Source organism: Passer montanus, unplaced genomic scaffold (assembly GCF_014805655.1).
Source record: "Passer montanus isolate IOZ18808 unplaced genomic scaffold, ASM1480565v1 scaffold8, whole genome shotgun sequence".
Taxonomy (NCBI): Eukaryota; Metazoa; Chordata; class Aves; order Passeriformes; family Passeridae; genus Passer; species Passer montanus.
In genome coordinates this window covers 14891686-14919658 of record NW_024373256.1, presented here as the reverse complement: position 1 = coordinate 14919658, position 27973 = coordinate 14891686, and the positions used below count along the sequence as shown (strand labels likewise).

Here is a 27973-nt window from a genome sequence, read left to right as displayed (position 1 = left end):
TTAAAACAGCAAGATTATTCATTTTAGCTGTTGGCACTTTTCCAAGGGGAAACTGCTGGAGCAGCACTTGAGCTGGGACTAATGAGCAGCATTAGATGGGAGTGAAGTGCACTAAAGAATGGGACTGACTGCAGAACAGTGGATTACACTGGGATGGTACCTTTCAGAGGCCATTCACTTCCCTTTGCCCAAATTTCAGCTAATAGCCAAACCCTGGGGAGCTCTGATGTCCACAAAAGCAGTCATAATCATTCCCTGCTTATCCCTCCTGGCTCTGGGGATTTACACCACTATTTTACCTTTGTGAATGAAGGGATCAGGGAGGATCTCACTGGTCCTGCAGGGTCTGAGCCCCACATGTCCTTTCCAGCAGAGGCCAACTTCAACCATTAGGAGCACAGAGAATGAAAAGAAACATTCCTACCCCTGCAACAGCTGTAACACAGCTGCCATTCACTCACCAAACAGGAGACTTTAAAACAGTCAATAATTCATTACTCACTCGAGACACAGATGAGCATCCAAGCTGCAACAGAAATTCTTGGAAACAAAGTCAGGGAACTAGAGGTAAGGAGATTGGGGGAAAAAAGCGTTTTGGAAAGTTTGAAACAATTTATTGAGTTGTTCTGTACAAGATTAACATTTTTCATACCACCCCCACCATCTTCAGCAAGACAGTGCCAACACACATAAAAAAAAATGGAATAGTAAACTGCAGCTCTTACAGCCAAAAGGAACTGCCATCCCCAGGTAAGTGCCATGGGAGCCTATCCCTCCCCATTCCATCCTGGAAGCGCTGCCAGTTGCCTCACCAAGGCAGAGGTGCCAGCCTGGCTCCCCATCAGCTGCTCTGCGTGGGCCTGCCTTGCTGCTCCACACCACTCACTCATTCATTATAGCATGTAAAGAAAAAATATCCCACAGAATTTCCACCACATAAACGTTTCCCTGAGGCAAGAGGCTTCGCTAAATTCCTAGAGGAGGGATTCTGCTCCGGCCGCGCGCGCAGGCCGCCCAGCAGAAGCATTCAAGTGAAAGCAGAGAGGGAGGAGAACCAGTACCTCGAGTCACTCACTGAGACCCCCTATCCTGCCAGGTGTCCCAAGCTTTCAGCTCTCAGGGGAAGGTGCCAAGCACCCCTCAGGGTGAGGCCTTCAACAGGAGCCACACGACATCAGAGTCCACCAAGAAATGCTGTGCTTCATTTACCCACACGAGTTCTGTCTTTGGCTCTTCTGCTACAACCTAGGTATTTTCTGTAAACAGACTTGAAATCTGAGCTGTATCCCTTCATGTGAAATACAATCAACTCACTGATCTTGGGCAGTTATGTATCAGCTCAAATTGAAAACAGTCTTTCTCAGATCTTAAAAAAAAAACAGAGGAAACTAAAGCAGACATTTGCTGGTATCCTGGGGTCAGCATCCTTCCCCAAAGCTCAAGGAGGAAGCTACAAGCTTTTCCTTGGAACACCAGTAAATTCTACATGGATCAGCACTACCCCTGCACAACTGGGACATGGCTGGGGCGGCCTGAGAGAAGACAGACTGGGCAGAGCAGGAAACCAAACCTCAGAAAGCTCAGGTGGAGCTTCAGCCTGCCCTTAGCCTGAAAGGGAGTGCACAGGGGGAGTATTTAGCTCTGAAATTAAAAAAAATGAACAAGAAAAGACACCCCCCCAACTGTAGATGGTCCCTGTTCCTGCAGCTGTGCTGAGCACATGATCCTGGTGCAGGTACCATTGAGGGGAGCAATGTTTTTCTCTGGAATTCATTTGACAGGTCGTGACCTTGGTTCATCTCACTCAATTCCTCTGCCCACCAAATTGATCCTAACTCACAACCCTAGGAAAGAATGGCTTTAGGGGAGGGCCTGGAACCCACCTGCACATACTGGGATGAGAACTGGTGCTCCTGCTGGATTTGGGACTGTGCTCAGTCACCAGGTCACCACTGAAGTCCAGACAGTGCAGCTTTTTTTTTTTTTTTTCTGATGTGCAACCATAAAAAGCTCTATTAAATAAACCAGAATACATTTTAAATACAGAAAGATTAAAAAAGGGTTGAGGAGCACACAAAATAGGGCTGAAATGTGTGTCACTAGTCCATTCTTGCTCCACCATAAAAGGCACTGGAATTATGTCTTCCGATCCATGTGACATGCTAAGAAGTGTCCCATTCAATCCAATGCATTCGATGGCAATGAGGATAAAACTGAGCAGGAAAAAAGCATCCCTTTGGAGGGAAAAAAATCCAAAAACTCAAAAGAAGTACAATTCTAAAAGTCGATGACTGCATCTAAAAAGGTCTTTAGTCTCTAGAGAGTCTTCCTTCTCCTCCAGAGGGGAACATCAGGTGGTTCCTCAGATTCACCACACAGGAAATGTTAAATCCTCCAATTAAGTGTAGCACAGTTTTATAGTACAATTGGAAAGTTACTCAAATGTCTTAAAGAAAGCACTGGCAGTGCTAGAATTATCCATGTAAATCCAAAGCAGAAGAAAGAAGCACCTTTCATACCCTCCACAGGGAGACCAAGGAGGTAACTGGACTTGGAGGTACTTGGCAGCTACAGACACAGGTGGGTGGGAATCCTGCAGGACCACCCGAGCCTCCCTGCGAGTTCCAGCTCCTGCCAGTGCCAGGGAATGCAGGAAGGGCAGCAGCAATAAACAGTGCTACAAAAGGCTCCTCTCATCAGGGCATGGCTCCAGCTGGCCCCATGTGGGGGCTCAGCTCTGAAAGCCTCTGAGCAGACGCCCCAATGAGTTCCTTGTTGCAGATCAGTCTCTCCAGTTGTCATAAAAAAAAGAAATAGGAAAAAAAAAAGAAATCAAAAGACACAGCTGGTATCCAAAGTCCATGACCTGTTCCTCTGGGTTTTATCCTATGGGTGCTGGAGCTCCCCTCCTTGCAGGCGTCACAACTTGCGCTGCTGTGCATTGGACCCTTTGCCGTGAAGCTGAGAAGCATCTGAAAGAAAATAAAACAGCTGGGAAGGGGGCTCAGCACCCCCTGAAGGGCAGCTGGGACAGCCAGGCCTCTGCACAGAGGGAAAGACCTACTCTTCCTTCCCAGCACCAAGGGATCAAGAAGAAGAGGATGTGCTTGGAGACATCTCTCTGCTGGGAGCAGCCCAGCCCCTGAGGAAGGGACAAGGGAAGCACTGAGGGTCCCGGGGGGCCCCCAGCAGAAGCCCCATGGCACAATTCCAGCTGCTAGGGAACTCCTTAGCCTGTGCCCTTCTCTAAATCCACCCTGCCACATCTCCCCCTCCAGGAATCCCAAAATACACGCTGCAGTTGCCTTGCACCTGCAGGTGGTTGGAAGTAACCTGCTGTACATTTTTGCTGTTGTAATCACAGAATCACTGAGGTTGGAAAAGGCCTCCAAGACCAGGGAGTCCAACCTGTGACCCATCCCCAGCTTGTCCCCAGCCCAGAGCACTGTGTGCCACATCCAGGCCTTCCTTGGACACTTTCAGGGATGGAGACTACAAACCTCCCTGGACAGCCCCTGTCAATGCCTGACCACCATTTTCATAAAGAAACTCCTCCTGATACCCAACCTGAACTTCCCCCTGTCTCCTCTTGTCCTGTCACTGGTTTTGTGGGAGAAGAAGCAAACCCCTCACCTAGAAACTCCTTTCAGGTAGGGCTTTAGGTGCTTTATTGTTTATTTTTTAAAGTTATTTAATTAGGTGCTTTTTAAACGAAGGCTTTAGGCACCCACTGATAGCAACAGGATCCGTAGGAATCTCACCACTGATGGAATAGAACAGAATGGATGTGGAGGACAAGAAAAAATGCACTGAAGAGAGAAAAGGAAGGAAATTTAAAGACGCAAAAGTTTTCCAGGAGCAATCAAAACCACTTCAGACTGTGATGAACAAATGGAAGTACTGAGACGTGCAGCTAAGCAGCAGTGGCACCCAGCAATGCAGCAGCAGCTTCTCCTCCAGGCCAAGAACAGCTCCTTTGCATGCAAGAGCTCAGCTCAGCACATCCCATTTCCACATTCCCAGCCCCAGCACAAGGAACCTCCACCAGCAACACAAGCACCAACCACACACAGACAAGAACTGGATGCTCTTTGCTCACAGGCTCTTGGATGAATGTGGATATAAAAGCACTTTTAAATAAAAGGCATCAACATTCCCTTGCATTTGCAGCAACCTCCCACACACCTGGCAGTGCTCACACAATGAGCAATGCAGCTGTGTGCAGGTGTTGGCACAGCCAAACACAGCTCGTGCCACAAAACACAGGAATTCATTTTAAGGTTATGGGAGTCACTTAAATATCTACTGTGTTCTCCTCCAAAACACCAGAATTGGGAATGTTCCAAGAGATGGCAGCACCAGGCTCCATCCTCAATCTTTAAGTGAAAACACCAAGTGAGAAAGCAGGTCCTTGCTGAAGCTGGATCCATGGTCAATTTTCCTTCACTTATTCCCAGTGGTCTTTTGTCTTCTGGCCCTGCATCCTGCTGAAGAGTTCATCAAAAAATTCTTCTGTTATAAGCCCTATGAACAAAGTGATCACTCAGAATTCCCTCAACTAAAGGGACAAAGAGCTGGTCCTCAGTGACATGGAATACATTCCACAAGCAGGTGCAATCTCTGATGTCATTCCAGGAAGTGTGGTTTACACACAGGAAGGGTCTGTCCCACCAGTGATCACTGCCAGGACCTTCTTCAGCTCTACCACACCAGCGTGGCACCACCCACATCAAACTTCAGCAAAGGAAACAAACCAAACCAATTCTTGGCATTTTCATGAGTGCACAATGCACTCTTCCTTCTGAAGCAAACAAGCACCGTGCTCAGCAGCCAAGGGCCTTTTGTTCCATGACTCCTCCAGGCCACATGGTTACCCATGCACACAGCCACAGGACCAGGCCAGCACTCCTAAATCAGGCTCACTTAGCCCAGGAAGACCATCCCAACAGGAGCAGGTACTAAGATAATGGCACTCAACTGCACCAAAGTGCTAAAGAACACGCCTAAGAAAGCAGAAGTAGGAGTTATCAGGGGAATACACAGCTCCCTGGAGCAGGTAAGAATGATCTGCTGGTGCTGAATTTCAATTTTCCTTACTTCTCTCCTTCTTTGGAAAACTCTTGTCTTATGCATCACTTCTGCAGGCATCAAACTGGGGCAGGAACAGGCTTAACTGCCAAATCCTCACGTTGTGAGCAGCAAGTGGAGCAATCTGCATTTATACTACAAACTTGTGAAGGAGATGCTGGCAATTAACTCAGTGCACAGACACAAGACAGTCTGGTCTGACACATTTTATGTAGGCCACCAGGAACAAAACTCCCCAGAACTGGAATATTCATTCCAGGGCAGTCCTGGCAGGCTGTGCACAAACAGGCACAGCTTTCATCCTGGCAGGATAATTCTGAGTATCTCCAGGAACCAACACTTGCTGTAAGCACTGAGGACTCATCATTCCAGAAACCACAGAACCCCAGAATGGTTTGATTGGAAGGGACCTTAAAGCCCATCTCATCCCACCCCCTGCCACAGGCAGGGACACCTTCCACTAGCCCAGGTTGCTCCAAGTCCTGTCGAACCTGATCTTGGACACTTCCAGGGATCCAGGGACAGCCACAGCTTCTCTGAACACCCTGTGACATGGCCTCACCACCATCACAGCCAAGAATTTCTTCCTAACCATGGAATGGTTTGGGTTGGAAGGGACCTTAAAGCCCATCCTGTTCCACCCCCTGCCATGGGCAGGGACACCTTCCACCAGGCCAGGTAGCTCCCAGCCCCTCACTCTGTACCTTGGAGAGGCTTTCGTGACAACCACACAGCTGGAAAACATGGACAACCCCTTTGCTCCAGCCCTGAAGGAAGGATCTGCTTAGATAGAGGGAGACTCACGAGGCAGAAGACAAACACGAGCATCTAACAAGTTACCTGGCAAACTCTGTGGTAAATGAGTGGACAGGGCAGAGTGTGGGAGTGGCGCTGCGTGGTGGGGGCTGGAGTGCAAACCAGCCAGAAGACCTAGAGAGAAAAACAAAGAGAGGAGAGGGAAAAAGGAACCAATACACATCCAAGACAGAAATGAGCAGAGGAGCTGCAGCAGTTAGCAGAGGTCGGGTTCCAGTTATTGGCACTTCTGGGTGAGCTCTAGGGATGTTCTCCAAATGCAACTGCTGGAGATACAAAAGCAGGGACCACAGCACAAAGCAACAGCCAGAGAGATGGGCTGGTGTGCAATGGGGCAGCCCAGCAGAGCAGCGATGGTCTATGTGACAGCACAGCACAGGTGACACACGGGTGACCAGCAGGATACTCACTGTGCCCGAGGCCATGGTGGAAAGTTCCCGGAGCAGGTCCCGTAACTATTGCATCCTTGGAAACTCCTGCTTTTGGGGAGGAGTCGGAACTGAAGGAGATGACATGGAGAGGGAAAGAATGAATAGGAGAGATAATACCTAACGGGGTGGAGCTCAGGGCAGCTGGCAGCTTTGGGTTGTTGGACTTGTAGGATGGAGCCAGTACACTTAAGGAGGAAGAGCTTGTTAGCAGCACAGCTCCACTAGTTCCTTTCTGCAAAGCAATGAAAAGGTCAGTCAGGAGAGGGAGAATCAAGGTACAGCATCATTCAGACTTACAAATCTGCAAAACATAGAATGCTTGAGAATTCCCCCTTGGAAAAGCACCCTCCCAGCCAGGGCCCAAGAGATGCCAACACCTGAGGCCATCTGCACATGGACATTGGCAAGCCAGCTCTTCTGAATGTGGCCGTGCTGGATTTGCCTCCACAACTCCCTTGCTCTGGAATTGTGCCTCTATTAGGCAGAGGAAAGGTTTCCACACTGCCTGTGAGTTCCAGGGGTATGCTTCTGACTGACTTACGGCAGCACACACTGCTGACAACTCCAGGCACCGAGGTCTGACACCCAAGGCACCCCAGGATGTTATTCAGGATGTCTCTCATGGAGACAGGCAGCACTGGGGAGTGCTTCCAGCTCTCTAGCTCAGCAACAGCCAAGCTGCACAAGCTGAGCAGTACATGCTTTCCATTTCAACACACTCCTTGTATTTCCCAGCTCTTTCCGTGGGGCACAAAGGAAGGCAGGCAGGATGTTGAATACAACATTAGGAACTATTACTTTTTTGCTATAGATAAAAATGAAGCCCCTTATTACCATTAAGTAATACAATATTGTAATAACACAAGTTTGTACTGACAACCCAGAAGTCCTTCTTGAAATGTTCTATCCCAAAAAATACTGGGAAAATTTCTCCATGGAAAGGGTTGTCAGGCACTGGCACAGCTGCCAGGGAAGGGGTGGAGTCAGCATATCTGGGAGGATTTAAATGCCATGTGGATGTGGCACTGGGGACATGGGCTAAAGGTGGCCTTGGCAGTGCTGGGGGAATGGTTGGACTCAATGATCTTCGAGAGTTTTTCCAACCTGAATGATTCCACGGTTCTATAACCACAGGTTATTTACTCTATGGGCCAGTCATGACAAAAGTGCCAATAATACTAAAATGACTTGGAATAATTTAAAGAAGGCTAAGTTTGTAGATCTAATTAATAATAAATTCATCATTATACTTTTAGTTTATGCAATAGATTTTATCTCTTGTGATAAATTACCTTACTACACTTTCTCTTAATCCAAATGGGAGCCCTACTGCCCCATAACTAACAGAGCCAGGGCAGGACCATGACATAGCCTGGGCAAAACTGCCCTTTGTAAGGCAGCACAGTATTCAGCTTAGTGGTTGTTTAAACTGAAAATGAAAGCTGGAATTCTGGAGGGCAAGCCCAGGGCAAAGGCCACAACTTTCTAGTCTAAAGCAGCTAAAACAAAATCCAGACAGTCATTCAAGAACTTCAGCAACTGCTTTTGAAGTGCCCCCTTTTGAGGGCAGCTGCGAACGAGGCAGGAGCTCCAGCACGCCCCTTACCGGCACAGAGGTAGAGGCTGCGGTGCTGCTGACCACAGCTGGCTTCAGGGACGAGGTCAGCAACTTGGCCACCCCCTGGGTGCCCCCGCTGGAGTCTCCGTTGGAGCCTCCAGGAGGTGCCACCAGGGTCAGCTTCTGGGCAACGGGAGGTTTCTTCACGGAGGAGCCCGAGGCCGGGCGGCTGGAGGCCGAGCCCGGGGACGGGGCTGCGACGTTGGGGAGCAAAGTCCCAGAGGAGCTGCCCTGGCTGGCAGGAGCTCCAGAGGAGCTGCTGGAAGAAGCCCCGTGCTTGGAGAGGGAGCCAGCAACAAAAGGTGATTTGTAGGATTGTCCTGAAGAGCCAGAGCCACTCGAGTGCTTCCCGGCGTAGCTGAGAGAGGATGAGGACAAGCCTTGGCTCTTGTGGGAGCTGCTGGAGTTCTGGGTGCTGCTTGGGGACGTGGAGGAATGGAAGCTCTGAGCTTTGGTTGATGACTTGACCTGCTGGAGGAGGGAGCGCTGGGGCAGAGGGGTGGAGGATTTGGGATTCTGCAGTTTGACAAAGGGAGCTGGGGAGGTGAAGGTTTTCTGGAGCTGAGCACCAGGGTGGAACACCTTCACCTGAGAGGCCGGCACCGGCGCCGAGGCTGGGGGCCCGTGGCCTGGCCTCACCAGGCTGTGGTGCTTCTGTTTAGCCTGGTGGGCATCAGGGAGGATTTTGCTGGGGGAGGCTTGGCAGGAATGCTCTTTGTAATTAGAGTTCTCTGTCTTCTTGTCTTGAGAAGACTGGCCCAACGCCAGGGCCTGCTCAGCTAGGAAGTTTAGAGGAGACTGGAGGGAACCAGAGGATGATGTAGGGGAAGGGTTGGGCTTTGGAAATGTCCTCTTCTCCTCTGAGGATGCAAGAGCTGGGATCTTCTCTGGTGGAGCTTTTGGAGCTGCAGGAAGAGTAAAGTCAGGGCTTGCTGCTGCCCTGCTGTTCAGCACAGCCAGTTCCTTGGACACTGCTTCCAGGGAGGAGGTGGGGTTATGGATCAAGTCCTCATCCAAGGAGTCATCCTTGAAGGTGGCAGGAGTGGCAGTGCTGCTGGCAGCTTGGGCTGTCCCAAGGGACAGGAGCTCCCTGGTTTGGGCACTGATGCCCAGGGCTCCTCCCTGGGCCTCTGAGGACAAGGCCAAGGTGCTGCTCGAGTGCAGGGAAGGGACAGACACCGACAGCTTCTTGTCTGGCTTGCAGGAAGAGTCCTGGAACAACATCACAGGAGAAGGCACAGTCAGAAAAGAGACAGGGATTACTGCTGAAAAGGGGAGGGAAAGTTCACAATCTGGGAATAAAAGGCAGGATACACATATTCTATACCCGTGAGTCCCCACTTCCCTCCTAACTGCCACTGCCATCAACTTTAGCTGCTGTTCCAGTTGTTTTTTCCAAGCCAGATACTGAGCAGAGCCATTTCACAGTAGCTGGTGTCAGATACAAAGCTCAAACACAGGGTTCAGGGTGGCAGTCACTTGACTTTTGGCACATACCAACCATGAGAACCAGAAAACAGAACTCACCTTCACTTTCACCTTGGTAGGAGCTATAACCTTCTTCTTCGCCCTGTTTGGAGGAAGACAAGAGAAACATGGCTCAGTGAGTGCCCCAGGGAAGGAGCCAGCTAGGGAGCACACGTGGGCCCTGCTGGTGATGATCCACTGGGTCTTTGCAGGGAACAGAGGCAGCATCTCAGGTTGCTAGGATTCAAAACCACATGACATTTGGTTGCTGCTCTTGGAAGCCCCAACTCCCACCCAGGGAGCGGATCAGGGAGTGGAGCAGTCTTGGAATGGCACAGAGCAGTGAAACACCCACACACACAGCCTGCACCAGCTGCAGGACCCCACTGCTGCCCTCCTACAGCAACGCCCAGAGAGAAACTGGCACAGAGACTGTTCTGCAGAAGTTACACCCTGCTTTTGGGTTTCCCAGAAGAAGCAAAAGATGCAAAAGCATCTGCCAAACTCCCAGAGAATAGATCTGGTCAGATGCAATTCCTGCTACAAGACATCCCTGAGCTGCTGGGTGGTGTGGCTGAGGGAAGGATGACTCTGCACCCTATCCCACTTCCCCTCACTCACCCAGTGCCAAGAACAGGACTGTCTGCCAAGCTGACACCAGCCTAAATCCATGTCCTCATCTGTTATCAACCACCAGCAAGATCCATGAGACCCCTTGGATTAAAGCCCCTGCCCAGCTGGATTCTGATAGCTCTTGCTTTGCCACCCACCTTCACCAGCCTGAGCTCATGGTGACCCTCCTTGAACCAGGCAACAAGAAAGAGGGAATCCACAATCCTGCAAGGACCAACTGAACAGGCTGCAGTAATCACACTCCACTTGACCTCCCTGAGCCTCCCGGGCCCGGCACAGAGGCCTGACTCCAGGCTGTTGAACCGGAGGCAACCTGGCTTTAAAGTTGTTATTTTTGAGCTTGCTGAAGGCTAAAGCACCTGAGGAAAGTGTTGGGAGATGTCACACACAAGCAGCTGCTCTCCCTAGACCTCCCCAAAGGAAGCAGCACTGATCTATGAGGGGGGAGCCAAGCAAGCTCAGGTGCTCCTGCAGGATCCCCCCAGGCCCCAGGGAATGGAGATCAGCAGTTTTCACTCCAGAGGAATGCTGTGATACTCACAGGACTGATGTGAGGTGTCCATGTACACGCCTGCTCTCCTTAAACAGTGTCCTAAGAAGGGAAGAGAGCAATGAGAAGTGATATCCAGCAAGACCCAGTAGAGCAGCTGGGATCACTGGAGACAGAGCTGCACAGTACAGCAGGGACTTGGTGAAACTGAAACCACAGAGAGCAAACAAATATTCAGCCCTTTGCCAGGAAGATCATCCTGAGCTGCCCTACACAGTTCTCTCTGTGCTTGTAGGCATTGGAAAGGCCATTAAGGCAGTGGCTGGACAATGTCTAAGGAAAAAGGCTCTTCCAGTTTAAAAAGCCAAAGGAGAGGCAGGATCATCACTCAGGGCCTTCCTGCTGCCAGAGATCATCCAAGAGCTCTTCAGCCTCCAGGAGAAAGTTCCCTTCCCGTGCCTCTCATCCAGCACTGAAGGAGAAGGGTCTGTGCTGCCTTTGTGTCCCCAGCCTGGAGCTGAGGTGACTCTGTACATCACAATCCTTTCTGGAAGGACTGACAGACTGAGCTTCATCCAAAGCCTGCACTACTGAGGGTAAAGCAGAGTCTCCCCCAAACACTCTCTGACCCAAACCAGCTGCCATTCAGCTGCCCTCCTACATGTCAGGGGGGAGCTACAAACATTCCTTCAGCACTGGCACATGGAATGTGATTCCTGGCTGGTATTAACAGACTTCTGTTATCATTTGTCTCTTAAAAAGCAAGCTTATGTTAACCTAACAGTCTGGTAGTCATCTCTTAGTGCTCATGGAGGAAACAGACTCATGGCAGGGCCTCTCTAACCCTTCCATGAAATTGCTGCTCTGTCCACCTTCAAGTTCCTCTTACAGATGAACTTCTGAGACCACGATGACAATGAACCAAGCTGACTTATCCATAAAATTGTTACAGGTTTCCTAGAGCCACCAATCCCTCCCTGTGGCTGTCACTCTACCCTCTGTCTTTAAACTACCAAGTCAGAGAATATCTTGAGCTGGATGGGACCCAGAAAGATCAAGTCCCACCAGAAGAAACCATTGTCCTTGAGCCAGTGGAAAGCAACCAGGAAATCCACTTTTACTGAGGTATTACTTACTGTACTTAATTCCACTGGAAGTGCCTCCTACACTGAGTCCTGGGTGAATACCTGAATGTCCAACAATGAACTTGGAGTTGAAGATTTTAATTTCCATTTATTCCAAGAAAAGTTTTTAAAACTTGGCAAGCTGTGCCCCTCAGGCTGGGTATATCTTCATTATCTAAGCAGGAATGTTCCCCCACCTCCTAATGCCATCTTTCAGCTCCTGCACCACCACACTACAACCATGCTGAGCACTGAGCTTCCTGTGCACATGCAACTGCAACAAACAGCCATGGACTTCTCCAAGTGCATCTCTGACGTGCCACTCATACTCACTGCTCTTGGGAACTGCTACCCACATCTGCCTTTAACCCCCAACACCCAGAAAGCAAACTCAGCAGAGAAGACAGCACTGCCCAGCTGGTGAAATGCAGAGACAGATCGTGGAACAGCCTGGGCTGGAAGGAACCTTAAAGATTCCAGAAGTAAGACTGAAGAGTTGTCCTTTCTTTGAAAGTACTGAGCAAAACAAAGCAGGCCAGAAGGTGATGACAGTCCCAGCAGAGGGACTCTGCCATTTGTGTGGCTCTCTGCCACTGCCAGCTCAAGGGCAGGGATGATGGAGAGTGGGAAAGAGCAGAAAACAGCAGTAAGGGTACAGAAACCACACCAGATTCTACTGACTCCAATAAGCCCCTAAAACTTTGCTACTTTGCCTTCTTTTGGGAACACTCCAGAGAAAACTTCCCAAAGTGTCTGAAAAATGTATCCTTTGTGATTATAAAGGGATCTTTTGTAATGCAGAGCCAAGAAAGCAGAGACTGGCCCGTGGGCCTGACCTCAGTGCCAGATCTACCTGCCAGTGGCACCTGTGTGACATCAACGTGGCACCAAGGCCACTCAGCACTGCCACTTACAGTCCTGGCTGCACTCAGGCATTTGTGAGGTGAAAAGGGACAGGTGCAGGGCAGGGCTGCCACTCACAGGGCCCTTCCCAGCCTGGAGGAAGGGACCAACACAGACCTTGTGAAGCTCAGTGAAATCCAGCTCCAAGTGCTGCAGCTGGGCTGGAACAACCCTGGGCAGCAGCCCTGCAGGAAAGGACCTGGAGTCCTGGGGGGCAAGGGAAGGGAAGCCACTGCTGCAGAGGTGTCCTGCTGAGAGCAAACCATCCCCTGATCCCCTGCTCAGCACCTGGGAGGACACATCTGGACACAGACCCACTTTCAGGGTCCCCACAATCCAAGAGAGATGCCAGCAAACTGGAGACATCCCAAGGAACAGGGACACACGCCAGCCAAGGAGTGGTGGAGGGAACTGGGTTTGCTCAGCCTGGACAAAGAGAAGCCCCAGGAGGAGTCTAAAGTCTAATGGCAGTTTTCCACTACCTAAAGAGCGGTAGGGACAGGAACAAGATGGAGCCAGACCTTTCCCAAAGATGCACAGTAAAAAAACAAAAGCAGGGAATATTCAGTTCAGTGCAGCAAGGGGAATTCTTATAGGAAATAAGGAGAAAAGATTTCATGAAGAGTGATCAAGTACCAGAACAGGAGCCCAGACATGCTGTGGTGATCTCCATCCTTGGGAATTTCCAAAATTCCATATGCCAAAGCCCTGAGCACTCTGATCTAACTCTGAAGCCAGCCATTCCCTGAGCAAGGGTAGGACTAATGACCTTCCCAGGTCCCTTGGACAAGGAATCCCTTGATTCTTGCTCACCTGGCCTGCATCCAGCCTTTTGGCCAAAGGGGCTTCACCTCTCCTTCTAGGAAGGTCTTCACATAATCCTCTAGAGACTGAGCCTTATTCTTGTCAAGGTCATAACCATCCAATTTAATCTTCACCAAGTGGCAAAGCAGCTCCCTGAGGAACAGGAAGATTTCACATACAGTTATGCAGATTGACCTTTCCCACTTGGAGATCATTCTCTTTATCCAGGCTGGATAAACACACCAAGACACTCCTGGCTCTTGCTAAAATAACCCTGCACTGCCTCCTCAGAAAGGAGAAGGGAAAGGCACAGTCCTTGCTCTGTGTGTGCACACACGTGGATGCACCAGGGAGAAAAGTCTTGTTACCCCTTCCCAGTGTGATCTCCTGAAACAGCTGAGGCAGCAAACCAGTGCCAGAGCCACAGGCACCAGTAACAACCACAGAACTGAACCTCTCAGCAAGGAGAAGGCAGGAAGCACAGCTGGCTATGTCCTGGATCAGCAGCACAAATTGATTTGCTCTAGAATAAGAAGAAAAAGACAGCAGGATTGATTTTCTTTTTACTCTTTGTCACTCTCTCCTATTCTCAGCACTCCTTTCTCTGTCAGCCCCCTGAGTGCCAGGGGCAGCAAAACCCAACAGCTTCAACTGCTTCCACAACCAGAACCTGGGCATGTCAAGAGTCTGGGCTGCAGGATGTCAGCAGTTCAGCTGAATCCCTTCTGTTGCCAAAGATCTGACTCTCTCTTTTGGACTCTGCACAGAAGCTTCTCAGCACTTCTCTCAGGGTTAGCCTGGGCCTGAAATCAGCTTCAGGGTGAGATGCAATAAATGCAGCAATGGCTTCCACAAACACCACCATGTGCCACGAGCCTCCGAGCTGACTGTTCCTACAGGTAATCAGCACTGCTTTGTGAACAAAACACAGACACCAAAATGCTTCACTGCCAACTGCAAAGAGTAAGACAGGTCATGAGTTTGCTTAATATCTGAGTTATTCAAACCTGATTTCATCATTCCACTGGAATTTCTTCCGTGGGCCTGCGACGCGCTTCCCTCCCTTTTCTTCATCCTCATCATCATCAGAACAAACTCGCTGGTCTTTGTCTTTTTCCTCTTCCAGCATCCTAAAATGGAGACAGAAAATGTGGAAGTGATTGTCCTGCAGGTTCCAGGTGAGGATTAAGTATCTCTGAAGGAGCATGGGACAGAGGTCTCAGTATAAGCAATCTCTGGCTAAGGGTGCAAGCTGAGCTATGGGCTGAAGGTTAAGAAATCTCCCAATATTTTGTAATAGAGATGATGGGACTAATCCACCCTGACTGTTCCCAGGCTGCCATGTTCCTAAGGACACACCTGCACATGCAAAATCCTTCAGCCAAGCTCTGGTCCCATCAGTGCTGCTGAAGCTGGCATGGCCACAGACAGCACAAAGAACACACACAGTTGAATCAGGCCAACCAATGGCCATCACCCAATGTAACCCACGGAACAAAAAGAGGTGGCAAACTTTGGGAGAGCAGCCTCCAGGCCACAGGGAGCCTGCTGGCTAAAGCTACAGATGGGGAATGAGCAAACAAGGAGCTTACTTGGCAAACTTGGCCTGAGTATGGGCCTGGCATTCCTCCTGGTACTTGGCCACCTGCTCTGGCATGGCCCTTCCAATGGCTTCCTTCAGCTTCTGCAGAGGCTCCTTCAGGCGTCCCCCCTGCAGCGAGCACAAAACTGTCAGCACAGCAGCCAGGGCTGGGTGACCACTTACACAGACTCCATGTATTTACAGAAGGCTGATCAATAACCTTTAAGAAACCTATACTTTGATACCTTAGTTCACTACAGGTGGAATTGATTAGTTCTTTAATTAAAAGATCACCACCATTAGTTAATTAAAAAGCCACCTTTTGGTAAATAAATCCCCATAACACATTCCACATGTTCACTATACCAGGTGCAGCAAGTTAAGATAAGAATTGTTTCTCATTCTTTTCTCTGACCATCTCACAGCCTTTTCCCAAAATGATGCCAGGGAAGTTTTGTCTGTTTCTCTCTGTGGCCAGAGAGCTGCTACCACACAAAACACCCCAAAATGTTCCCATGGCTGGGACACCAAAGTCCAGCCAGCTCCAACCCCCACCCCAGCCACCGTGCCAGGACAGTGCCCCACGGAGGACACAGCAGTTTGGGGACAACAGCAACAGCCACGCTGTGCCCAGCAGGGCTAGCACCCCCAGGCCTGTGCTGGCCACCTCCCTCACCTGCTCGTAGAGGTAGAGCCTGCGGGCTCTCTTCAGCAGGGTGTCCTTGCTGCAGGGGAAGAAGGCAGCCAGGTGGGCGTAGACCCCCGAGCGCACCTGGCTGCTGAGCTCCCGCGTCTGCAGCTCGATGCTGGGGACAAACACAGCGTCAGCAGGACTGCAGCCACCCCTGAGCCACCAGGGCACCAGGCAGGGACACAGGCACAGGGGACAAGGTAAACCGTGTGAAGGTTCTTTGGATTCTAGAATGAACAGATTTGATCCCAAGCTGTGCTTTGAATCTGCTCTGGGAGTAGCTGGAGAAGGAGCAGATGGAAGTCAGCAGTCTCGTCTGCTCTCCCTGGCAGCTGCTTGCAGGAGGGTCAGGCCATGAAATGGGAAGTGCACACTGGTTATGTCAGGTGCTGTAGCAGTGGAATTCAGGACAACACAAAATCAAACTTTATCCCTTGGGTTTTAACTTCCAACTGAGTAGATGAGAGAGATCAGCATGTGCCAAACCCATCTACACAACTAAACAGGAATTAGGAGCCTGGCTTTTTAAGCCACTTTTTGGTGTCAGAAAGTGTAAAAAATGCCAAGTGATTCATCATCACTATCATCAAAGTCACAGAATGCTTTCAATTGGCTGGGGCAGCTCTGCAGGTGGGGTCTCACCTGAGGGGCCAGAGGGGCAGAATCCCCCACCCCCCTTCCCTGCTGGCCACGCTGGGGGAGTTCCAGCCCAGCCCAGGGGGGTTCTGGGTGCACAGAGGGGGGAGCATGTCCAGCCTCTCACCCAGCAACAGCCCAAGTCCTGCCAGGGCTGCTCACAGCGAGTTCTTCTCCCAGTCTATATTCTTGTCTGAGGTTGCCCTGATCCAAATTGAACAGCAAAATTGTATAAATCTGTCTAAACCTCCTCTGAATGAGGCTGAAGTGATCAGTTTGACACCAGACAAGGACTGTTTGTGCAGCCAGCACTGGAATGCTGGAAGGTGGTAATCAGCCCTGGAAATAAGAGGGAAAGAGTCCCAAACTCCCCTTGGCAGTTCCCTGCAAGTGCCTGGATAAACCTTAATGAAATTAAAGCCTGGGTGTCAGTATTATTGCACTGATCACAAAACCCTGTGCATTCATCAGGCCTCTCCAGGCTCTGGCAGAAGAATGAAGCCATTATCTGCAGCTGCCTGAGCAACACTGGCGCTCTGTAATTTGGGGCCTCAAAGCACAGAGCAGGAATGGAATTCCTCCAGTTTTCCCAGAGAACCAGTTGAACACAGCAGCCTTATCCCAGTTATAAACAATTCTACATAGCATGTAAATTAAGTAGCAAAAACATACCTGACATCTCTCACAGGGAGAGATTTACTGGTCTTGCATCAAGCTAAACTCACAGGTCAAGTGACCAAATTTAGGTACATAAATATCAGGCAGCATCTTGAGAACAGGAGGCCTGGATACATTCCCTCCAACACTCTCCTAACTCATCATATTTCAACTGAAAGCCATTTATAGGAGACTTTGATTTTATTCTGGGCATGTTCTGCCTGGAAGACCTGTACAAGGACAACCCCACAGTTCCTGCTGAGCCTGCTCCTGAATTTACCAAAATGCTCTGCCTAATGCTCTCCTTTCTCTGCTGGCAGCACTTACTCCAGTATGATGTTGTTGATGTCCTGAGTGAAGAATCTCTGCTTGCTTTCTCCCTCAGTAGCTCTGGCAGCCTGGAAGTCAGGAAATAACACAAATCATCAGCACTTCACAGCTGGCACAAGCAACCAGGTGTCTCCAAAAGCACCACAGAACTACTGCAAAACAAGGCACAGTTTTATTACATAAACTCTGTCACAGCAGAAGTGTGAACTCCCCAGCTCAAGTCCAACCCCACCTGACCTGGTAACACTTGGGGACCTTCCCAGCCTGGATTCTCCTCTCCAGATGCACTGGAGTTACCACTCTGGATGAAGAGTCCTCTCTTTCCTGGGACAAAGGAGGTGGCTTGGTGACTTCTTTGGCAAATTTGCCATGGGGACAAGAACATGGTTTTAACTTCTCAGTATATTGAGGGATATGAGCACAGAGCTTGTCCCTGGACCAGCAAAGCTCATCCTAATCACATCTAAGGAGGGCTGAGGAGACTTATCACCAGGTTTTCTAGATCCATCTGGAAACTAAGCCAAGACACCAACAGAGAAGTCACAGCCACAGGGGATGTGTTACTCCCAGTCAACACCATGGAAAGAAAAAAAGTCCAGCTCAGGAAGCTTCCAGAGCTATGAGTGCAGCTCACAAAGCGCTGCCCAAAAACATCACACCCATGAAAAATATGTCCAGCAGGGAAATAATTCCAAGAGATGAATGAGATAGTAGCAAATTGCCAAGACTTTCAGTTTTTTCTGAGTGGGGATATAAACAAAACTGGGATTTGGCACAAGGCACCACTATGAGTAAATGATTCTTTGCATGGGGAAGCAGACCAGGAGAGGATTTTGAAATCCCATGATTTACCACTCCAAACTTGAGGCAGGCAAGCAATTCATTTATGCCCACAGGGTGAACATTCCTCCCTGCCAGCAGCAGGTGATGTCAAAGGAGAAGGCTCAATGCTAAGGAGAATCCTCTACAGGAAAATTACTTAGGAAGGAGAGGGTTAAAGTCAAAGCAGTTCAAATAGAAGAGGAAATGCCTGGAGGCTCCATTTAATTCAGAAGATGCTCCCACCTCTGGGATGAAGAGACTTGGCTCTCAGGCAGAGGTGCAGCATCTCTTCATTGCCACATGAGCTCTTGTCCCACAGCCCTAACTGACCCACAGGCTTCAGTTTCTTTCTTTTCTTAACATCCACAATCCAGAAACAAGAGACACAGCAGCAGGAAAATATAAGCAGGAAAATCACTGGGGACTCTGCTATGAAACTGTTTCACAACACCATAACAATTAACCTGATATCATGGAACTTCCAAGATATTCTCCTTTAACTCAGAGTCACAAACAGCTGTTTTGGTGCTTTCTGAAACAGAAACATCCACCAAGAGCCCATTATTTTTATCAGCTGTGGCAATACTTGCTTCAGTTCCTCCTCCCCTCCCATCTGCTCACCCCCATGCACAACTCAGCAGGACAGTTCTCTGAGAGCAGCTTATCTTCAGTAACAGGAGGTACTCAGCATCTCTCACTTCAGTAAGATGTGCTCTAAACTGAAGTGCCCCAGGAGGCAGAACCACCACAGAGCTCCAAGGGCATGTTTATGACTTAAAATCAATGTTTAAAACCACACTAGCAGCAGGCACAAAACCTCCCAGCACTTGTTGACAGGCTGATGGTGACAGCCCTCACACCACAAGGCTGAAAGCACACTTTGACATGCCAGGAAGGGATCCCTGATCAGCACCCAATATTTGCCTTCTCCAAAACACACTGGAGCTTCCCCAAGCACACCACATGATGGAGAAGATGGGGGAGTCCCCAGGAGCCCAGCTGCAGGAGGAGCTGCTGGTGAAAAGACAGAAGATCAACCTTCTAGACATTAATGTATTTCACTCCCTTGTTGGAACCCTGGCTGCTGAGAATTTCAGACTTTCTGTGCTGCCAGGCACTGACCCCCAAGACAACACTGCATTGACCTGAGGCTGTGGAGAAGGCTTCCAAAATGGAATGACAGAACTGGGACTGTGGGTGTGGAGTTTGATAGAAGTGTGTGATATCACAGGGTGGGAAACTCAGAGTTAAAGGTTTTAGACTATAGTAAAATATAAAAGGCAAGATGGAGGTTTTAGGGCAGAGGCTGGTCCTCCTTCTTCACCTTCTTCTCCATGGGTTTGGGTGGTTTTGTGTAATTGGATAAAAAGTCCACATTGTGGGCATGGGTGGCTGCTTATTGGGTTAAAAGTAAAAATAATTCAGGTGTCATTTCTTAGTTAGACAGTTTATCCTTAAAAGGCCTTGTGGAGAGAGATACATAGCCATTTTCTACCTTGTTAGAGCAAAGTACTCCAGAAGCCAGGGTTTGTGGGACTGTGCCATAGATAAGAACTAATAAACATCTGAGTCTGAACAAGAAATACCATCTCATGTTTTAATCCTGACCTTGGCAGAAAACAAGCAAAGAATCCATTACTCCCTAAATGGGATCCCAACAAGCAGATGTTAAAAATGGCTGAAACAGTCAAATTGCCAAATTGGTGCAGCTCCAGTGGTACCCAAGCTTCAGCAAGGGATCTGCCTGTGACATGGAAATGGTTCTAGCAGATCCTCAAGCCCCATCTACAGGGCTTTCCAGGCCTTTTCCCAGTGCAGAACTGTGGCAATGCTCTCCAGCTGCACCCTCTGATTTTACACACACAACACTGTGCACCCCTTCAGTGTCCTGACCAGCACAGCACTTTAAAAATATTATGGTGGCATTTGTCCTCGTCATGGTTTAAGCCCAGGCTGCAACTCAGCCCCACACAGCTGCTGCTCCCTCACCCAGGTGGGATGGGGCAGGAAATCACAAGGGTAAAAGACAAAACCATGGGCTGAGGCAAGGCAGTGTAACAGGGAAAGCAAAAGCCATACAAGCAAAGCAAACAAGGAATTCATTCCCCATTTCCCATGGACAGGCAGGTGTGGAGCCATCCCCAGGACAGCAGGGCTCTATCACATGTATCATGTGAGAAAGCAAATGCCATCACTCCAAACATCCCCCTCTTCCTTCTCCCCCCAGGTTCATATCCTGAGCGTGACCCCCTGGGCTGGGATATCCCTGTTGGGATCAGCTGTCCTGGCTGTCCCCTCCCAGCTCCTCCTGCCCCCCAGGCCCCTCGCTGCCACTGTGGGGTGGGAGCAGCAAAGGCCTGGGCACTGGCTGAGCACTGCCTGCTCAGCAATAACAAAACATCCCTGGGCCATCAGCTCTCTTTACAGCACCATTCAAATCTGCCCCAAAACAGCCACTGTGAGAAAATTACCTCTATCCCAGCCCAAACCAGCCCCCAGCCTCAGTAATCCACATTTCAGCTCATTCATGTCAAACTGACTTTGGAAATTCCTGCTTGCATCAGGACCATGCTTTTCCAAGAGGGGTAAAGAAGGAATCCTGATCAGGTGTGATCTCAAGTTTACATTCAGTACCTGACAAGGTCCAGGACTTGGACATCACTTGACATCTGGGCCTTCAAGAACTTCAAGAACACTTATAGGAAACTGAGTGACACAAAGATGTGATCCCAGTGGATCTGAGGAACACCCCCACTGGAATGTGCTCTGTCCCTGGGTGCTGCCACACACAGCCAGCAGAGCTCCTGTCACACATTCCCAGCAGAGCTGTGCCCCCTGTCACACACAGCCAGCAGAGCTATGCCACTCCTGTCACACACAGCCAGCAGAGCTGTGCCCTCCTGTTACACACAGCCCCCTGTCACACACACACACACAGCCCCCTGTCACACACACCCCCTCCTGTCACACACACACAGCCCCCTGTCACACACATACACACACAGCCCCCTGTCACACACACCCCCTCCTGTCACACACACACAGCCCCCTGTCACACACATACACACACAGCCCCCTGTCACACACACCCCCTCCTGTCACACACACACAGCCCCCTGTCACACACATACACACACAGCCCCCTGTCACACACACCCAGCAGAGCTGTGACACAGCCCCCTGTCACACACAGCCCCTCCCAGCAGAGCTGGGCCCCCTCCCAGCCCCACTGCCCCAGGAGCTGCTGTACCTGAGCCAGTTCCTTGATCCTCTTCTCCAGGGGGGCTGGCAGCCCTTCTGGGAGGGATGGTGGCTGCTTGAACTCCTGCTCCAAGGCAGGGTCGCTGCCATCCTCCACCTCGGGGAAGGGGCTGCCCTCGGGGGACTCGCTGAGGAGCCGCTCCAGGTCCAGCTCGCTCAAGGAGTCCATGGCTGAGGCTGCCTGCAGCAGGTCACTGTCACTGGCGTGGCCAAAGAGGGACAGCAGAGGGTCAGCCATGGCCTCTGCCTCCCGTGGGGCTGCGGGGTCTGCTGGCGAAGGAGTCACCACTTTCTGCTCTTCATCTTTTTTCTTCTGAGCATCCTTCTCCTTCTGGAACTTCTTCAGCATCTCCTTGACACTGAGAGCTCCAGAGTATTTCTTCTTCTTCTTCTCCTTACTTGCATTTAATGCTGTGAAGCTGCAAACAAAGCGTAGAGGGGGAAAGGGAACTGAATACAAGATCAAGGAGCAGAGAGGGGCCCTTCTCCCCCAGTTCACTTCAGGCACAATTCCCTGGAAAGTCTTAGCTCCTTAACCAATTACAGCAGAAAAGGTATTTTACAGCTTCTAAAAGTCTCAGGGTTCTGGCTGCTCATCTCAGCTCAGAGAAGGCTGTCCTGACTCACTGCAGAGAGGTGCTAAGGCTTAAACCACCTCCACAGAGCTCTGCTTTCATTTAGCTACATGAAATTATTGCTATTCCAGCAAGGAAGGTTGGGAAATGCACAATTAGTACAGAGGAACTGAGGCAGGACAGGTTAGTGTGAAGCTTTCTGCTGTGTCGAAACCAGGGAGCAAATTCCTTTCCTTGCTCACTTTGAAGGAATCACACACTGATGATACCATCAGACACATGGGCTGCTGCTGCCCAAAAGCAGATCCATGCAGGAAAAAATAAATTACAAAGTTAAAGGAAGAGGGAAAAAACTTTGCAGGAAAATACAGGAAATTAATGAAAAGCAACAGATATAGATACTGAAAGTGACAGGCCAGGCAGACCAAAGCCAGGACAGAGCTACAGCACAAGATGACACAGGACAAAAAGAAAAAGCAGTCCATTTTACAGCCCAAAAGCCATAAAAGAGCTGAGCACTCATCCAAGAAATACTTTGGGCAGGAGTACAAAGGACTGCCCCAAGAGAGCAGTGACAGCCTGCCTTGTAACCTCTCCCTCCCTGCCAGCCCCACACTCCACAGCCCCAAGCCCTCCCCACCTGCCTGTCCTCCCCCCCCTTCATTCCAACAGTTGTTATCTTTCTCTCTCCTCTCCAGATCTTTTCCCATTGTCAGTGCCTAAACAGAGCTCCAAAACCACCACTCCTGCAGCCAGCTGTGCCCCTCTTTGCTCACACAGTGCTGCTGTGGAGCTGTGCTCCTTTCCTGATCATCCCTTGCCTTTCTTTCCCACTTGGGAAACAACAGGGGTTTGGAAAATGTGCTGGTGTGCAACAGCCTCCTACTGCAGCCCCCTGGAACCCTGACACAAGTGCTGAGCAGCAAGAATTCCCTCCTCCCCTCCTTACCCAGCTTTTGGAAACTTGGACTTCTTTGATTTCTTCTCCTTGTCATAAGAATCATCCTTCTTCTTCTTCTTTATTTTTTCACCCCCATCTTTCAACTTCCGCTTCTGCAGAGGGTTAAAAACAAGTCACAATCAAAGAGCTTCCCACAAATTACCAGCACTCCCAGAGCCACTTTGGGTCCTCTCCCAGGCATGTGAAAACACAGGACTCATTAACCCAACCCCCTACATCCCTCACCATGGCTCTGACACGTGTTGCCTTCAGCATTTGACAGCATCCCCATAATGCTGTGACTTCCAGGGTGACAGGGAGCTGCTGCCACCTCTGCTCTGGGAACCAGGTAGCCCCAGCAGAGTCTTATCCATCCCAGACATGCTTCATTTTACCAAGAAATTTTAGGATACAATGGGATTTCAAGAGCCTATCCCTATTCTGTCCGCATCAAGACACAAATCCCTCCCACCCTGGATGTTAACACACTCTCATGCAGCAAGCTCTGAGCTGTAACAGAGGGAAATTGAGAAAGGTGCCTTCCTGACCTTGGGACATTTCTTCTTCTTCTCTTTGACATAGTCATCCTCAGACTCAGAGGCCTGCCGGAACTGCAGCGTTCCTGAGTTGATGTAAAACCCTCCATACTTGGTAGTGAGAGAGGCAGGAACCAGCTCATCGTACTGGAAACAACAGAGAACATTCATTGGCACTGGGACCTTGGTTACTTCATTCCACAGCTCAGCTGCTTGGAAGATGCAGTGGGATTCATGGAATCACAAAACATGCTGAGTTGGAAGGGACCCATCAGATTGAGTCCAGCTCCTGGCCCTGCACAGACACCCCACCAATCCCAACTGTGAATCCCCAGGAGCCTTGTCCAAATGCTCTGGAGCTCACACAGGCTTGGTGCTGTGGCTGCTTCCCTGAGAAAGCTGTTCCAGCACCTGACCATGCCCTGGGAGAAGAACCTTTTCCTGATATCCCACCTAAAGCTCCCTGACTCAGCTCCAGCCACTTCCCCAAGTCCTGTCCCTGATCAGGAGTCTGAGGAGGCTGTGCTCCCCCAGGAGCACACTGGAATGCCTACCAGCATCTCCTGCCACACAGCTGCCCCAGGAGCTCTCACTCCCTGGCCCTGGCAGCCTCGTGGCTCACTCCCAGAGCAGGCTCACTCCCAGGCAGCCACCTTCAGCCACTGACAGCCCCAGCACTCACAGCTTCCGAGTTGTCGATGAAGGAGTCGGACTCATCATAGCCATACCCCATATCAATCAAATCCTGAATCCGGTCCTTCCTGCGCCTCTTGCCACCCTGAACAAGGAAACATGGACACTGTGATCACTTTTCTTTCCAGCACCACACAGATACCCTGACACAGGACAGCAACCCTGGCTCCAGGACAGAAAAGCTGCAGCAGAACCAAACCAGGGCTGGCTCCCGTCACACTGCGCTCCCAGGGTGTGGTAAATCCAGTTTTAAGCCTTGTGATACAGAAACAAAACAGTGCAGCCAAATGAAAATCTGCCAGCCAGGCTCCACGCTGAACTGGGTCTGCATCCCTTCAACATTCCTGCCAGGGCTCTCTTCCCTAAGTGCTGCAGCAGGTACAGACTCAGTGCTACAGACAGCAAACACACACAGTGTGTCAAGGTGACCAAACCTGTGTCACAAAACAACACCCAACTTGCTACCCCAATGTGCCAAAGGGTATAAAAACCACAGTGTGGTTTTACTGCCAACCACAGAAATAACGCAAAAGGAAGAACAGAAAGGAACAGGTAAGAGAGATCCATGCAGCAGTGTCCTGAGGGCAGTGGGCTCATCACAGCCCCATGCTCAGAAACCTGGAACATTCCATCCTGCCACAGCAACAAGGCCTAGGAATTCATTTTTGCTTCAGGAAAACTCAATTTTATCAATCACAGTAAGTGATTTGCTGCTCACTTTAGTTCCTGTAATTTGCTTTAATCAGATTCATCTGATTTAAGAATGAATCTGAACTATTTTTGCAGCCTTGAGACAGAAAAAGAACATAAAAACCAGCACATGCCAGCCAGGATAAAGGACTGGGGGAGAACAGGAACTTGAGAGCCAGTGAGCATTAAAAGCATTGCCTGAGACCTGAGCAGCAGTGCCCAGCCCAAAGAATAACAAAATGTAAAGAAGAAACACTTACATATTTTTCTTCAAACTTCCTAGCAAGAGCCTCCACTTTATGCCTTTCCCTTTCCTCATCATTGAAGGGATCAGCTGGGTCTTTCTTCTGCAGAACAAAAGGGGTAAAACCATGACAGTCAATCCTGCCACACTGCCCCAAAACTGTAGAAATTAAACCCATCCTGACTGGAGCAGCTAGGCAGAAGTTCAGATAAATCAACCTTTAGGACAGAGTGGATCAACATCTTCATCAGTGACACAGACAGTGGGATCAGGGCACTCTCAGCATGTCTGGGGTGCCACCCAGCTGCCAGGTTGACACAGCTGAGGGATGGGAGGCCCTCCAGAGGGACCTGGGCAGGCTGGGGAGCTGAGAGCATGGGAACCTCATAAGGTTCAACCAAGCCAAAAGCTGGAGCTGCACCTGGAACCTGCAGGATCAGTCCAGACTGGGAGATGAAGGGATTTAGAGCAGCCCTGGGAGAAGGATTTGGGCTGCTGGTGGGTGACAGCTGGACCTGCCCTGGCTGAAACCACCCAGAAACCCCCTGGGCTGGGCCCCAGTGTGGGCAGCAGGGGGGGGGGGGGATTCTGCCCCTCTGCCCCCTCAGGTGAGGCCCCACCTGCAGAGCTGCCCCAGCCCTGGGGCCAACAGCAGCAGGACCTGGAACTGCTGGGGAGAGTCCAGGGGAGCCCTGGAGATGCCCCCAGGGCTGGAGCCCCTCTGCTCTGGAGCCAGGCTGGCAGAGCTGGGGGTGCTCACCTGGAGAGGAGAAGGCTCCAGGGACACCTCAGAGCCCCTGCCAGGGCCTAAAGGGGCTCCAGGAGAGCTGCAGAGGGACTGGGGACAAGGCATGGAGGGACAGGACACAGGGAATGGCTCCCACTGCCAGAGGGCAGGGCTGGATGGGATATTGGGAATTAGGAATTGTTCCCTGTGAGGGTGGGCAGGCCCTGGCACAGGGTGCCCAGAGCAGCTGTGGCTGCCCCTGGATCCCTGGCAGTGCCCAAGGCCAGGCTGGGCAGGGCTGGGAGCAGCCTGGGGCAGTGGGAGGTGTCCCTGCCATGGCAGGAGTGGCACTGGATGAGCTTTAAGGCCCTTTCCAAGCCAAACTATGCTGGGATTCTGAGAGTATCCCTGTGGTTTGGTTGCTCTTCCAGCTAGTTTTGTACCTGCCTCTGCTTCTCACAACCCTCAAAAAACCCCCCAAAATTAAGTGGCACACAGCATCAACTGACTGCTAACAGTCCTGAAGGCAAACAGTAAAAGGAACAGAATCCAGTAAGTTTCTTGTCATAGACAAACACTCCCAACTCAAACTTTAGATGCTACAGGAGTTTTCATTCCTGTCTCCTTTGGTGCTCTTTGGAAAACAGCTCCTTGTCACTGCTGGCTGCCCAGCTACCAAAGCTCACTTTAGATCCAGCCATTCCAAACTGAACGAGCATCACATCCCACAGCTGCCACCAGCACAACACCTCCCAACACCACATTCCAGCCAGGCCAAAGGAGTGCCACAGCACGGCCTGACAACAAGCAGCCCAGCCTGTGGGTCAGTTCTCCTGCCTGCAGGATGTCCACACACCTTCCTCCCACCTCCCAGCAAAGGCAGACCCACTCTCACAACAGTGATGCTGAGACAGCCCTTGAGACCCTCAGCTACAGCACAGATCCCCACAGGCCCCCAGGGACACTCACCTTGTCACCTGCAGAAGTCCCTTTTACTTTCCCCCGACAGCTCTTGAGGAGATCAGGGTAGAAGAACTCGGGGCAGCGTTTGTGGTCGGGCTCGAAGAGGGTCAGGGTGATGCGCACGGCCGTGGCCGCGGGCTCCGCCTCCGGGGGCTGCTCTGCCTCGTCCTTCCGAGACCTCTTCAGGAAGCTGCTGCTCAGGGGCCCGTGCAGCGTGGTGAACGAGACCCTGTGCGGCTCTGTCATGGCTATGGCCGAGCCTCACCAGGCCTCACGGCATCGTTCCCATCGCGTTCGGAGAGCTCTGTGGGGCTGCACTGCTGACTTCACCACGGTAACTGCGGTGCCGGCAGTACAACAAGCGCTTTGCTTTGGGAGTTTTCCTGGGAAGTGACAAAGGGCCGTGCTGCGGGTGCTTGCTGAAATCGTTAGAGAGAAAAAGGAGAGAAAGAGAGAAGTCAGTCCTTGCACCAGTCTTCCCTCCGACACTGGAAGTTCCTCGCTATCCCTCCAGCTCTCTCTGCTCACACCACAGCGCTCCGTAAGGGCTGAAGGAAATCCAGCTGCGGGGAAACAAAACGAGCCCGCCAGACTGGCAGTGACGCGGCGCGGAACACGGAGCCGGGGCTGCACCTGCCGGGCCGGGGCTGCGCTGCGGCCGCCTGATCTCCCGCTGCACGGAGGCCCGCTCACCGCTCACCGCTGTCTCTGGGACAGCGGCCGCGGCGGGGGCCGAGCCGGGGCCGGGGCTGCGCGGGGCCCGGGGAGGCAGCTCGGCCGGAGGGGGGCCCGAGGCCGCGGTGCCGGTGCCGGGTCCGCCCTCTCCCGCTCTCCCTCACTCACCGCCGGCGGGAGCAGCCGCCGCTCCGGGCCCGCTCCGGCCCCGCGCCCGCGTCACGTGGGCGGTGCTGCCCTCACGCCGGGCCGCGCGCGCCACGACCAATCAGCGATGGCTCCGGCGGCCACGCCTCGCACCGCGACCAATCAGCGGCCGCCGCCGCGGCCACACCTCGCGGGAAAGGCTCGCGGACGGCTGGCCCTCACCACGTGATCGCGGCGGGCCAATCCCCGGCGCCGGCACCGCCCCGTCCCGGCGGCCCGCGCGCGGGGCGGGAGGGGCGGGAAGATGGCGGCGGCGTCTGAGGGAGCGGCGGGGTGCGCTCCCAGGGACTGTCCGCAGGGGCTGCCCGCGCCCTCCGCTCACCCGGCAGCGTTCGGTGGAGCCTCACAGCAATCAGTGGTGTGAAGCCTC

At 51.3% G+C, this 27973-nt stretch overlaps 1 protein-coding gene across 7 annotated transcripts; it reads right to left on the bottom strand.

Annotated features, from left to right (window-relative positions):
- Window positions 1-62: 62 nt before the first annotated feature.
- On the bottom strand, window positions 63-27637 carry UBN1 (ubinuclein 1). 7 transcript variants are annotated; one of them, XM_039731831.1, is made up of 18 exons: window positions 27565-27637; window positions 26728-27140; window positions 25048-25134; window positions 24087-24182; window positions 23417-23551; window positions 22878-22981; window positions 21343-21772; window positions 17268-17338; window positions 15633-15762; window positions 14967-15085; window positions 14382-14504; window positions 13384-13527; window positions 10595-10645; window positions 9481-9523; window positions 7942-9165; window positions 6315-6567; window positions 5929-6018; window positions 63-4487 (listed from the first exon to the last, which is right to left on the bottom strand). In XM_039731831.1, exons 2-18 carry the CDS (start codon window positions 26965-26967, stop codon window positions 4444-4446), a joined length of 3384 nt encoding a protein of 1127 aa, XP_039587765.1. In that variant the 5' UTR covers window positions 26968-27140; window positions 27565-27637; the 3' UTR covers window positions 63-4443. The 7 variants fall into 7 exon arrangements, with proteins under 7 accessions (XP_039587765.1, XP_039587763.1, XP_039587764.1 ...); XM_039731829.1 differs by having other exon boundaries at window positions 2801-2972; XM_039731830.1 differs by lacking the exon at window positions 27565-27637 and adding an exon at window positions 27250-27552 and having other exon boundaries at window positions 2801-2972.
- Window positions 27638-27973: the final 336 nt, after the last annotated feature.